General features: G+C 49.6%; 1 protein-coding gene across 2 annotated transcripts in view; it reads right to left on the reverse strand.

Annotated features, from left to right (window-relative positions):
• The window catches only part of BCAS3 (BCAS3 microtubule associated cell migration factor), a gene marked incomplete at its 3' end in the record, with an annotated part of 391462 nt that overhangs the window by 27249 nt on the left and 350247 nt on the right, over window positions 1–13966 (reverse strand). For both annotated transcript variants that reach the window (XM_082493341.1, XM_082493342.1), the window contains exon 23: window positions 11889–12056. In XM_082493341.1, the coding sequence (XP_082349467.1) occupies window positions 11889–12056 (168 nt within the window). The remainder of the gene's footprint in view (window positions 1–11888; window positions 12057–13966) is intronic.

Below are 13966 nucleotides of genomic sequence, written 5' to 3' on the forward strand. Positions count from 1 at the left end.
CCTTAGGAGGAAATCAGAACAGCAACGCGTCCGAGCATCCCTCCGCAGCGCTCCGCGCCGCTTCTGGGTGCCCCGGCACGCTGCGGTCTCTGTCCCCGTAGGGAACTGCCACCGTTTCCATCCCGGCTCGCCTCCGCCGGGGTTCTGCAGGCGCTCACCATCCCCGGCTCCTCGCTCCCGTGCCCTGCCACCCGGCCGGAGCGGAGGGAATGGGGGCAGGTCCCGGCTGCTGACCCTGCTGGCACCTTCCCGCCTGCGACCTTCCCAGAAAAACGTCTTTGGAAACAGTCGGAGAAGTGATACTGACCCTTTGTCTTTCACAACACCATCAGCTTTCGATGTAAACACAGAGTTCATGCGTTGGGCAGATACTGAGAAAAGTCGCTGACCAAGGAAATAACAAATACATACCCCAAATAAATAAATAATAAAAAAAGAGATGGTATTTTAGCCGCGGGGGTCTTCTTGGAAAACGGGATGAAATGCCTCTCATAGAAAAAGGCAGTAAACAGTTTACGTCCTGGAACAGCCAATTTACAGGGAGGGTGGCTTCCTGGCGTCTCAGGAGGTGACAGGCCACCAGCCACCATTAGGCGCTCCCAAATTCTGTCTCTTTTCACGACAGCGAGCGGTTGCTTAAAAAATTCATCCCCTTACCGCCTATTTCTGGCTGCACGGAAAACTAACTCCTCCCTGCCCGGGCTGCGGGACGGGCTGCGGGGAAGCTGCTCCCTGCCCGTGACGGGAAACGCCTCGGAGAAATCTCAGAGGCTCTCGCTAACGTCCGAGGAGCACGGGGCGAAGACGAAGAGCCAGCCAGCAACAAAAGCACCGCCACCTTGTCTGAAGCGACAGGAATGAGACGCGGAATATAAACAACAGAAGTGGGGAAAAAGCTATTTACATTTTTTAGAAGTTTTACTCACGCATTACCAAGCGCGTAATTACCAGTGAGGTAATTTAAGAAGGCACCAGCAGAAACACAGAGAAAAGCAGCCAGTCTCTGGTCTTTTTGTCTTTCCGTGTTGCCTCAACATCTTTTTCGTTCTTCGCGAAGCCACAACCTTTACACAGCCCATTTTTACAGAAAGAATACGCCTTTGGAGGTTTCAGCCACCTGGGCAGAGGTTCCCCAACACCCTCCCCTTCTGCTGGGGCAGCAGCGTAGATGGTTTCTCCATTTGCAAAGCTCTTCCCACCGATTTGTCATTTTTCTTACTCTTGGGTTGGGTTTTTTTTTTTTTTTGTCAGCCGATTGTGCACACAATATTGAACAATAATAAACAGAGGAGGATGAAAACTGCTGCAGCTTGAGAAGCGAGCTCAGGATATGATTCCTCCTCACCGGATGCCTGGAAGATGTCACTGAAATTCTCTCTCCCTTAGTGCAACCCGCGTGGAGCCAATATGAACTCCCAGCAAAGTGCTTAAAAACCCATTATTTATAATAACTGTTAAATGATGAGACATTGTTTACCCAGATCGCAAGATAAATTCTCACTTACAGAATGCTTGCCTGACCGTCCTGAACGTCATCTGGTTTTTATTTAAATGCAAAATGTAATTAGGCTCCCAATAACACAGCAGAAGAATTCAATAAGATAGGGCTTTTCACTTACGGTTTAATATTAACATTTTCCCATAAATGTTAATGAATAAAAGTCTACTGTTTTATATATTATCCATGGCGGGGAGACAGCAGGCTAGGAATGGAGGAAAGCTAATCTTTTCGTACCACAAATTACAACATATACCTCAGGGAGACCTAACCGTTCCCCGGCATTGCCGGGGACACGGCCACAGCGCTGCTTCCTCCCGGGGCAGCCCGGTCCCATGGGATGCGCTCCAGCGAGTCTCCCTCTCCATCCATCGGGGAGATCCTCCCCCAGCCAAAATCCCCTTGGGGTTTTTCTCCCCTTTTCCCCTTGCCCCCTCTCCCCGACCGTCCCCGCTAGACACACTGCGACCATCAGATAGCGAACACCACCACTGCTAAGCCCCAAGCCCTGACATTCTTAGACTCCACCATGGATGGCAAGGCTAGATTACCGGAAAAATCAGGTTACTATTTGTCTGATACTCCGTTAGCGAAACGCACGGGAGTGATGAGAGATGACGGCAGGGCTGCAGCCTACAGTAGGGTGATAGGAAACGATACGGCATCCGAACGGGTGGGAGAAGACCCCTGGAGCTGCCGGAGGTGGCACTTTGGGAGTCCCTCGAAGGACTTGTGCCTCCTGATGCCGAAGCGTGAGGAGCAGCTCCCGTGGCGGATGAGGGGCCTCTGCGGCTGAGAGGACTGGAAGCTGCAGGGCCAGAGGGGTTGGCTCACGCTGGAACATTTTAATTGTTTTAGCTTTTGACCTTCCGTTCATTGCTGGGGTTTTTCCTGTGTTAATGCGTATTTTGCTGTTTGGTGACTCATGCTTCATCGTGTCTCTCTAATAAGAAGTGTTCATTTAACAGTTCGACTGCTTAACAATTTATTGCGTAAATGGGTTTCCATTCTACAGCCTCCTCTCCCGCCCCCCCCCCCCCCCCCCCCGGAGAGGGCGATGCCCAGGCTGTGAGAGCTTTGCACTGATTTGGGCCATCGCCCCTTCACAGTCCAGGGAACGGTAGGTGCCCTTGGCACCAGCGTGACGTTAATGCCGTGCCCAGGCGGCAAGGGGCGCCGGCAAATCGGCCGCGTGTCATTTCACGACAACGAAAAGCTCAAACTTTCCAAGAGTTAACGCAAGAGGCGCGGGAGATCCGCGCTATAGGGCAAACAGAGACGGGAGCAGCGCGTCAGCCTAACAAACCCCAAGAGCGGCACCCCGGGCGGGGAGCGGGGTGGTGGCCCGTGGTCTGGCTGGCCACGCGCCTCCTGCCACCGAGCCCACGGCGTGCCCTGCGCCGTCACCCGAGCCGCGGCTTGTCCTTAAGGTGAGGGTGACGGGAGTGACGTCAGGCTGTAGGGGGATTTCAGGGCACGCTGACCTCCCCGGCGCTCAGACGGCAAAGCTGGAGCAGAGAGCGAGGGGCACGAAGGCAGCAGCAGAGCTGAGCGGAGACTCGCGATTTACCCCAGCCGAGCCCGGCTTTCGGAGCAAGCGCCAGCCAGCGCCGCACACACCCAAAATCGCTCCTGTAAAAATCAGCAAAAAAATCCCGAAAGGCTCTCTGGGGCTGCTGGGCTGGGGAGGAGGGAAAGGAACTGTCTTGTCTTTATTCTGCCACCACCTCAGCAGCTGCAACAAGTTCTGGCTCACAAAACAGCTGTAAAAATACCAGTCCTGGTTCAAATGCTGGGAGACAAGGGCTCTTAGACTCGCGAAGAGAGATATGCTCGCCGTAAGTCATATCCTACATAAAAATACCGTGCAAAAGGAATAACGAGGTAATTATAGAAACCAGAGATGGAAAAATCCCGTAGTCTCCTAGCCGCCTGCACCCTGCTCGGTGCGGGAGCGCTCGGCGTGGGGCAGGCTTCAGAACTCGGCCTGTTGAGGGGAAGATTTAATAAACACTGAGAAATGTTTCTAAATATTTAGAAAACCCCAAATAACAGATTTGCAAGCCAAGCTGTACAAACAGGAGATGAATTCAGAAAACTGTTAAAAATCAACAGCTTTTGCGGGCACCAAAATATATTTCTTTGAATAGCGAGCGACACCTCATAGGCACGATGCTGCAAAGAGAGCTGTAAGGATGCTCAGCCCTTTGCAGAATCCGGCCCAACTGAATACCTACCGTGGCTTTCCTCTCGTTCCCCTTGAAATCAATAGCAGAAGCCTCGGGGATGCAAAACGCCGAATGCTTTAGGAGGCACTCAGCACAACAGTCGAACGTGAGCAAAGCCAGGCTGGACAGAACGGAGCTTTACATTTTCCTGTGCAATACCGGAGTGTCGCAGCAGGAAAATTAATTTGCTTAATCAGTAGGAAGAAAAAGCCACAAACCAAAGCAAACCAAACCCAAACCCAACGCAGTAACAAATCTCTTGGGAGAAAGGGAATTGTTTCTCTGTTAACTACTTTGAGACAAAGCACTGGAAGAAAAATGTCCAGCTCCCATAATGTCATAACCCGATTACAGCCTGCACAGAAGAGCTAAAACACTTGCAGAACAATGAGTAAGAAATTAAGTTTGAAATTGAGTGCTGGCCCTATCTTGTGTCGCTTCTTTATATTCCAGTAGAAAGGACACCGCTGAGCTCATTCCATATACAGCAGCGTGAGAGGCCTGGCTGCAGGCATCATTTAGTCATCTCATATATGTTTCTCCCCATTTCTTTCTCCGGGAGGAATGACAAATCTGGAAATGTGACTGCACTTTGTTTTATTATGATATTGATTTTTCTGCAAAGGGAAAGTGCATTTATCCCCCAGGTCTGTGCGCTGGCAAGAAAGGGTTAACAAAATGTTTATCACAAAGCTGGCTTCAGAGTTGAAAGTAATGTGATCAGTAATGAATTTTGTGTTACATTAGGTTGTATAAATGGACAGACAAGCGCAGACAACAAGTGGCCAGGAGTCGGGGCTAATCTAATGATGTAAAAATAGAGACAGCACCAATTATACTTGGGGCCAGCTCAGAGCTCCTGCAGGGACTGCAAATGAATAGGTACAAATCAAATTACTGACTAATAGACGCACTACAAGAGAGGGCAGTCAATGCTAAATACATTAGGGCCTTGTGACCTCTCTGCTCTGAACAGCAGAATCCTAAATTTGACTTAAAAAAAAAAAAAATCAAAGAAACTCTTGTTCGCTTAAGGAGAGAAATAGAACAATGTTATTTGCGAAATGATTGGAGACACTTTGATATTTTTTGTTTTGTTCCCCTACGACCGTGTTGTGTACGTAACCCTTTGAAAGCTGACAGAGGGTTTGCTTTTAGAACAAGGAGAAATAGTCTTTGTGCAAAAGTTAAGACCGGATAACAATACCGTTATGTTACATACCAAAACATTTCAAAGCCATGTGCCTCTTTGTGGTGATGGTTTTTACTGCTACTTCACCGGCTGTGTCTGTATCAAAAATAAAATATTTCTTAAAAAATGCCTTGATTTAATAAGAAGAAAAAGAAAAGGAATCTCCCCACACCACAGCTGATAATAAGTAAATGCAGTTGATCAACTTGTTAGCAAACGGCAGAAAGTCCGAGTTGTCTCATGCTGTCAGCGCTCACTTCGGAAACACCAGCAGACTTTTTCTACAAACAGCCCTGAACCGAAATTCACAGCAGAAACATTTGCGATATCAGTATTCTTCCCCCCCCCCTCCCCCCCGCCCCCCTAAATAACGTAGACCTGGAAGAAATTCCACTAAACCCTCCCGGGGCTGGTGGTGAGCCGGATTTGGAGACCTGGGAAAGGGTTGGGACGTTAAAGATGCCCTTGAGGGGCCGGGGCTGCTCCAGGGACACCGGCGTGGGCAGGAGAGGACGAGAAGCCCATGCTGAAGCGCTTGATGTCCTGCACGGGGCAGCTGCGCTGCTGTTGCATGTTGCACGTGAGAAATAATTAATAAACCAATGTTAAAACGCGTGCAATGCAAACGCTGCTCCTCTTCTCGCCCGGCGCTTCAAAACCGGTGGCTCCTAAAGAGCCCTGGATTTTCATTCCTCTCAAACGAGTCTCATCCAAACAAACCTTTTGTAGGAAGAACCGCAGTGAGCTCTCAGACCCGTTTGAGGGGGGTAATTTAATCTCTGACCCTGGGATGAATATTCTGCGAGTTCAAAGGCTGCTTTTAGCACCAGTGTTACTCGATACGCCCGTGTCTTTGCTGCCCAAGCTGATGTCGCATTGAACCTATGCAGAAATCTCTTTGCAGAAACGCTCCTCAGAGGGAAAATCAGTGGTTGTGTGTTCCCGTGTTCCTCTGTCTGAGTTAGGAATGAGACCAATTGAGGAGAGGGAAGGGAAAAATTAAAAGGAAGAGGAAGGAAAGAAAGGAAGGAAGGAAGGGATGGATGGAGAGGCACCGACCAAAGCTCTGACTCTATACAGGGCTAATCCTATTCCTGAAACCAAGTGCAGGTACCTCTCTGCCCGGGTGGCCGCTCATCTCTGAACACAGCTGCCGACCGCAGACGTTTCCTCTTTTGGAAGCCCCCAGGAAGGATGCTGCTCGCCCCGGAGCAGAGGGCAGCGGCCCGCTCTCCTCCCCCGGCAGAGGAGCGCAGTCCCCACCTCAGCCCCGCAGCCAGAGAGCGCGTGACTTGGCTTCGCCGAACCGCACGTTCCACGTAACGATTTCGAAAACGTTCCCCTGCAAAGCTCCAAGGTGCCCAGACCCGGCGCAGGTTCAGGCCAGCGCAACCACAGGGCTTCGGCCGGGGACCGGCATCCCAGCTGCCCTGCGCGCCGAGCCCGGGGTTTCGGATGGGCTATTCCCTAACAGCACGTTTAATTAGCTCCGCTTACTTACATCCCATTAATCAGGTTAAAGAGTTTGCTCCAACATATGAGCTTCCTTCATCGCATTATGAGTTTGTTCATGAACTTTGGAAGGAATCCAGACAGTTTCTTCCCAGAGCTGGGCGCAGGGTGCTCCGCGGCGTTTGCCCCTTGCCGCTGCGCCTCTGGCTTTCCGCGGGCGGTAGTTGACAAGGCTTGGAGTTTTGCAGGAGTTTTGGAAAAAAATGAGCCATACTTTTTTTTTTTTTTTTAACTGAAACTTTACAATGGTCTTTAAACACCTTGCTTTAAATTCTTCTTGTGGGTTGTACCGACCACGATGGTGCCACACTCGCATCCTTCCCCGTTCAGACCTATAGCACTGGTTCTGAGCAGCAAAATTGGGGGGGGGGGGGGTGTGCATGCTCTGCGGTTTTTAATATAGGCTCTTACTGCAAGTTCATATGTATTCCCGAGACAGGACAGATAGGGAAAAAAGTTATTTTGCCCCACAAACTGCAGCGTAAACTGAGCCATCACAGGGTACTGGATTTCATGCTGAATTAAAAAAAAAAAAAGGATACGTGCCCACAAAAAACAATCCCACTCTTGTGTGTCCGCAGAGCAGCTCCGCCACTTGTAAAACGCTGCAGCAATGTGGATTTGGGTATGCTTTGTCAAAATAAATTAGATAGGAGTGTAAGTACAACATTCAGGCAGCCCAACAAATTGTAACAGAGAAGTCGCAGCAGACGGGCACGGGCTGGAATCGCACCCTGCAGACACAGTAAGCCCCATCCCGCATCTCCGCAGCCGCCCGGACCCTAACGGCTCTTTCTGGCAGAAAACCCGGGGGTCTGACAGTGGCAGCAGCACATCTGTCACAAAAGGAAGCTTGCCGTATTGCCTAGCCTGACAAAATAACCTGAGCGCTGATGGACACTTATTTAGTTTATACATTGACAATCCTCCCCGGGAAACGTGCCGGTCGTGTTAGCCTCCTAAAGAACAAACCTACCCTTCTGTCACTGTGCTGTGTGCTTTGTGGTAATAAACCCGAGAAAATGTAGAGAACGGGTTTCGATTTGGTAAATCACGTGAAAGTCGAGCCTGAAGCTGTGCCTAGATTCAACATCCCCAGATTTAACTTCCCCCGATTTAACGTCCCCCGATTTAACATCCAGCTAAACATTTCACCCTGGTGCTGCAGATGCGGAGCCGCACCGTTCGATGCTCACCGCTGCTCTCCTGGAGTTGGTAACTCCCTTCTGCGACCGCCTGACAGATCCACTGGTTTTCTCTCAGGCCAGTCTACCTCTTAAGGGGACGTGACTGGGGGCCTGATGAATTTGGGTCCCTGGGATGCGCACGCACCGTGCTACGTCTCTGCAGGAAGATCCCACATCAGCATCACGGCTACGGATGCCGTCCTCGGCCCGGGGGGGAGAGGCAGAGAGCGCAAGGGCAATGTGTCTCCTGGGCTTCGGCACCCTTAACCCCCACCGCACAGCAACAGAAACAGTCTTCCGCGCACCCAGTTCAGAAGACATCCTGTCGCTTGGACTGCAAAGGCTCAGTCCCTTATTATAGGCTAATTTTCAACAGAACTGACCAAAATGAATTTGAAAGCTTAAGAAATGTACTTGTTGAAGGAATAGATAAATCAGAGGATTTACTGATTACAGAATTTTTGGGCTGGCAATTCCTGCCCGTCCGGTTTGCGTGGAATATTGTCAGAGAGATTTGTCTCCTGGAAGCGCAGTTTCATAAATCCCAATACTAGCTTTGCTTTTATTTTTTTTTTCTTTTGAGAATGCAATGTGAAGCTCCAGCACACACTCAGAAACTATACTGCAAATGTAAATATTGTCGCTGCTTGAAAACAAAGCTTTGCGAGCAAAGGAGGTCACTGACCACTAACATTTTGTGAGTAGACCTTTTTTTTTTTTTTTTGGTGAGAGTTTGACAGAAACTGAAACAGCAAAAACATCTTTTTGCATCTTTGCCAATTTACGCCTTCTTTGGAATGAAATGTGTATCTAGGCTGACAGCTTATGTACAGCAGACTCCACTTAAGATAGACATGGGTCGTCTGGATAATTGGATAACAAGGAGAAAAGCTGGTTTCCCAATCAAGTCAACTAGCTGGATGACTGGAGTTATCATTTAGGTCACAAGGAAAGTAGATTTTTGGGAGGGTCATTCTCCAGACCTGGTTCTTCTCCCCTCCACCGTCCGACAGCCCTTGGCAACTAGCTGGAGTCAGAGATGGAAAAGACCCGTCGGGCCATCTAATTCCCCATATCCTTGCAGACGCCGGATTGTTCTTCATGTTTTTGCATCCTCCAGTTTGATGTTTCGCGTATAACCAAAATCTCTGGGTCATTTCTGCCTCTGCCAGTAGCCAGGACCACCGAAGCAGGGAGGCGGTGCCAACCCTGCTTTGCAACGCAACGGGGCAGGTAACAAAGACACTGTGAAGATCTACTCCCCAAAGTGCTCTGTGCACCGTGAGCATGCGTTTCCTCCGCACTACTGCAGCATATCAGCCCCAATTACTATATAAATCTCCGTGTCAGCTATGCCCTAACAGTTAAGGCATTAAAAGAATCTATTTATCTCTTGCCATTAAGCGCACGTCAGGACCGGCTGAGCACTTGATAAAGCCTCACTGTCCACCCTATTGCCCCTTTTGTCTTTGCCCACGCCGTGGACCCGAGCACCGCACAGGCACGTATCTTCACGCTCAGCGTTAGAAATTTTCATTAATTCCTGTTTCAGTTCGAATAAGGTTTTGCAAGTTTCGTTAAACCTCTATAAAACGTATTTAAGGACTGAAGAGAATGCAAGCAGCGCAAAGAGGGGCTAAAGGCACGCACAACATAAAGGCGTGCAGAAGCTAAAATAAGTCATTTTAGGTTTATTAGAAAGAGGTTTGCAACTTTGATAATTTTTAGTCCAGTGCAGAAATATAAACACTGTCTTTGGAACCAGCACCAATATAGAAATCAACTACCAACACGCGAATTGGGGCTGTCCTCCTCTGCCGGACTCCTCGCTCTCGTCTCGCTGAGGTGAGTGCGAGTGGGCAGCAGAGAATCCAAGGAAGAAAACTGAACGTTTTTCAGAGATAACCCGGTTCAGGTTTGTTAAGCTGTTAAGTGGTTTGGGGGGGGAAGTGAAAGCTATCCTAACTCCTTATGAGCCAACAAAGGCGCCTCTTCTTTGAGGCGAGGGGAACGTACCTCCAAACTTCTCTTTCCCCATTTATTAACCGGCAGGCAGAGGCTGGCACTTTACCGCGCTCCACAGCCTGCCCCACGGCTGGCCGGCAGCCCGCCGCCAGCGCAGCCACGCGCGGTGTAGCGAGCGCTGGGCGACTCCCTGGGCAAGCGCAGTTTTCCAGGTATCATCTGAGCAGGAGAGAACTTTTTATAGCCACCCGGTAAGAAGAGCTCAAGAGCCGTGAGGGGCCGGAAGCGGAAAGGGCACGGGAGTCCACAGCCTTATCACTAGGTTTCCTCCGCCGCACTGAGGCACCACATGCCCAAATCCTGAGAAGAAAGCGTTAGTGGTAGAGGGAATCCCACGACAGGCAGGAAAACACAGGGCGTAGTGACAGCGAGAGGAGGGTAGTGGGATGGGGTGAGTTGGGTCAGTGCTCATGTTTCTCCCTATTGCCACTTACATTCGCTGCTTTGAGACGGCATCTATCTTACACTCGTTAGGAAGATTTATGTGTCTGGAGTAAAAGCAGGGGGAAATCTCTTTGGATGAATTTCAGCTCAGTGATGGCACCGCTATAAACAGTTCCTTTCTGTCTTTACACCTGCAGTACTGTGAGCCTAATCTTACGCCAAAGAAGTCGGCACCCACTGCCACCAGCTGGGTTTGGTGAAAATGGAAGGCAAATGTCGACCTCTGTCTCTGACAAAGTTCTCGGTTTACAGTATAATATACTGTCAAGTCTCCGGGGCAGTCAGTCACCTTAACTTGACATGTCTAGATGGCTTCAGCTTTCAGAGAAGGTATTCCCCTCACCTTTCCCCTAACATAGGCAGCCTGAGGGGCGCTGACCCGTTATGGGAAGTGGATACCATCCCAAAGTTCACTCTGGTCCCAGCACGGGTCAATAAGTGATGAAATATGTGCCTTTGTCCATTTTCACAGCCTGTTTTTTCACCTTCACAGCCCTTTGCAGACAGGAGCTGATTAAACTCCACACCAGCAACGTGAGGCATCTCTATCCTCACTGCAGCGATGCAGCACTGGAGTCACGGAGACGTTAAGTGCCTCCTCCACGGCAACAAGCTGGTGAGAATTTGCACCAGATCTGTAACTGAGACCCACGCTTAGTGTTCAACTCTTTCTGTTAGTATCAAATCTTAAACCATCCCTTGATTCCATCATTTTCAAGATGGAAATCAGAGGACAGACAGTTTGAAAGGTGACAAGTTGGGCTACGAAGGGTGCTCTTCTGCACCACTCAGCAGCTCGGTTATTGCTGCCCGTACCTACGCACACGGGCTTAAACTCTGCTTCTTTGCAGCCTCCTCCTCCAGACGGGGGGAGGGAGCCGCAGGTTGGTGACCTGCCGTGGGCTACGTGCCCAGTAACGACCCACCTGCAAAGCAGGAGGACGAGCAACGCATGAGGGCAACGGCCAAAGGAACGGACAACTTCTGCTCTACGCAGCCTTTCCGTACTGTCCGTAGCTTGGCACGCCCGTACCTTTCTGCTAGAGCTTGTCCTCTTTCTCCTTCCCAGGCAAGGTCCCAGAAGAGCGGCAGGCAAGCTGGCAGCTGACGGTAGAAGCCACCGTTCCTATTAGCTGCTGGTCACACCACAAATGGTGCGTGGATCAAAGACGGGCCCGGTCCTTTTACTAGAGGACGTTTTTTTTAAAACAAGTAAAACTGAATGGAGACAATAAAACCGCAGTAACTGCGCTTTAACATCCCTAAGCATCTCCTACCACCGGGCCCCTTCTGAGCAGCGCAATCTCTGACGTGCCATTCCATTTACTTAAACAGATGATATAATTTATCGATATAATGGGCGCTGATGAAGATGGATTAATTTGGATTACAGAACCAGCGCTTCGCAGTGGCTCTATTCAGGACACAAAATGAGGATGCGTGTGGTGCTTGTGACATTGTTTGGAGCAGGGCGGGCAAGGGCAGCAATCCGCACAGAGACTGGGACGCTCCGGAGTTGGCCGGGGAGGGAGGAGAGCCCCCGTCACAGCTACACGGGAAGGAAGCCTCAAGCCCCAGTAATGTGCATCAAGCTGCTTTCGGCTTCTCGGGCTGTTTATGGGATCTACCGCTACTTTCTTTTTATAAATGACCTCTCTCACGCTAAGTGAGATCCCCGTAAAAGTTAATTAATCAGAGAAGCAGCGTACAGAGAAAAGGGAAAGCAAAACTTAAAAAAAGAAAAACAAAAATCACCATTGGGTGAGATGTACGTGATCTCTGATCACACCTCTTCTTTGTACCTGTTCCTGATCCCACTATGTCCCTGCTGGGAGATTCGCACATCGCATCGGCCAGGCGCTCCCGAAGGCCCTCTTCAGTGTGCTCCATGGAAGACATGTGGCGGAGACCGAAGTTCTCGGGCCAGCTCCCACACACCTCCAGCAGGGTCACGCTCCGGTCGAAGGCACCTTCAACAAACAACAGGCAGATGTTTGGGAGACCCCGGGACCAACCCGCTTCCATACATATTATTTATTGCATTGGACAGAAAAGAAGCCCGTGCGTTTCCAGTCCCCGAAAAGCTAATTTTGGCACCTTAGTTAAAACGGTGGTGTTAACAGCCCAGCGGGAGCCAGCAGAGCCCTAAGTACCGAACAGCTTTGACCAGGCAGCTGTGAGCAAAAAGGTTAAATTAAAAATACAGACCCAATTCTGGTCTCACACCAGGGAGAGTCGGGAAATCAGCATAACGACACTGAGGTGAATGACATGCAACGTTAAAAACCTGTATATATGTTATTAAGCACGCGTTAGACAACTGTAAATTATTTTTTAAAGTTGATTTGTCTATCACTGGGCTGCTGTTGAGCACCCTTCCCCCTTCTCACCTCAGACAATGGAAACAGTCAAGTCATTTTGTCTTTCCTAATGGGCGCAAATTTTAGCTAAAATCCCTTTCTTTCTCCTGAGCAGGAAAGCGCCGCAGCGCGATGCACCGATGGGGAGAGGAGGGCTTGCTCTCTGCCTTGCGCTTGACCTAAGTCTACCGGAGGCAAAAAGCGAGCCCTTCTTTCACTCTGGGATATCTGTGCATTATCTCCGTTCCTGCACTGCGGAATTTTCGGCCAAACGTGCGCTAACGGAGACGCTTTCACCCGCAGCGCTTTACTGAAGATGCCGGCTATTGTGACGGAGTGCACGTACCTACAAAAGATACTTAAAATAATTCCTTAACTTGCGGTTATTACCTCTTTCACAACAGCGTATGATGTTCTGCTGAATGCAAAGATTAGATTCTGAATTCAAGATCACTTCAAAGTACAAATTAAAATTATTCTACTGTATTATACAGCAAGTCTTCTGCGAAGGCTTACTTAAATCATTCCCACTTGGAACGAGATTACAGTTACGCTTTGTTGCTTCAAGCACATACCATTTACTCCACTATTAGGTAACTGAATATGCAGCATTTATTGTGCCTGGTTTCTGCCAGCCTACCGAGGGGAAAAAATGCAAATGCCAATGTTTCTCAAAGTTAAAAGTACATGAAACACGTCCTTGTTATCAGGCCTTTGGTTTTCCCCTTTGATCAGCCGTCAGAAACTATCTACACTTGCGGTCTGTGACTGTACAGCTTCACAGCACACTCCCTGCCACTGACAGGTGGTAATAGAAAGGGTGAGAGACCAAGCCCCGCGGCAGGCGTCCCTTCCTCCGATAACGTCCAAAGTACCGGGCGATAACCGTTAGTAAACACTCGGGCGGCCGGTTAATCCATACATCAGCAAAGAGGGGCAGATAATTTTGAACTCTAATGGCACGGACGAAAGCACCGGGGCTGGCATTCAGGGATTTATATGGGCTGCGATGGTGACTTCTGGCTCCTGAATTTCATCGGCGCGCACAACTTTGATTTATCTCCCTGCCTGGCTGCAGAGTAGATTCCTGGCACTAGAAAACCATCAACGCTGAAATGGACCTCTACAAAACGGGACCGTGGCTCTTACGCGATACACGCACTTGAACTCTGGATGAATCCCAGTTTAAACCGAGAGGAGGAATGACCAAATATTTCAACTTTTTAATGGGTCTTTGGATTTATAAGGTTACTCCAGTCTACTAATTTGTTTTAAAGCAAGGGTTCTGGAAGCTTGCTTGAGAAAATGCAGTGAGGAGGTGAAGTAATCGCGATGATGTCTAAGTCTCTGCAACGTTTCCACGTTGTCGGCTATCCTAACTGCGGGAGGCAAAGCAAAACTTGGTCCCTTTTTGAAGCTTCTTTTTTCAATTCACCCTTCTGGGCTTTCAGGCGACCCCGAGACCCCCGCTCCGCGTACACTCCGAGACCCCAGCAACGTCAGTGGTTTTCAGTGGGGCT

This window comes from Vanellus vanellus (assembly GCF_965231255.1).
Source record: "Vanellus vanellus genome assembly, chromosome: 19".
Lineage (NCBI taxonomy): Eukaryota > Metazoa > Chordata > Aves > Charadriiformes > Charadriidae > Vanellus > Vanellus vanellus.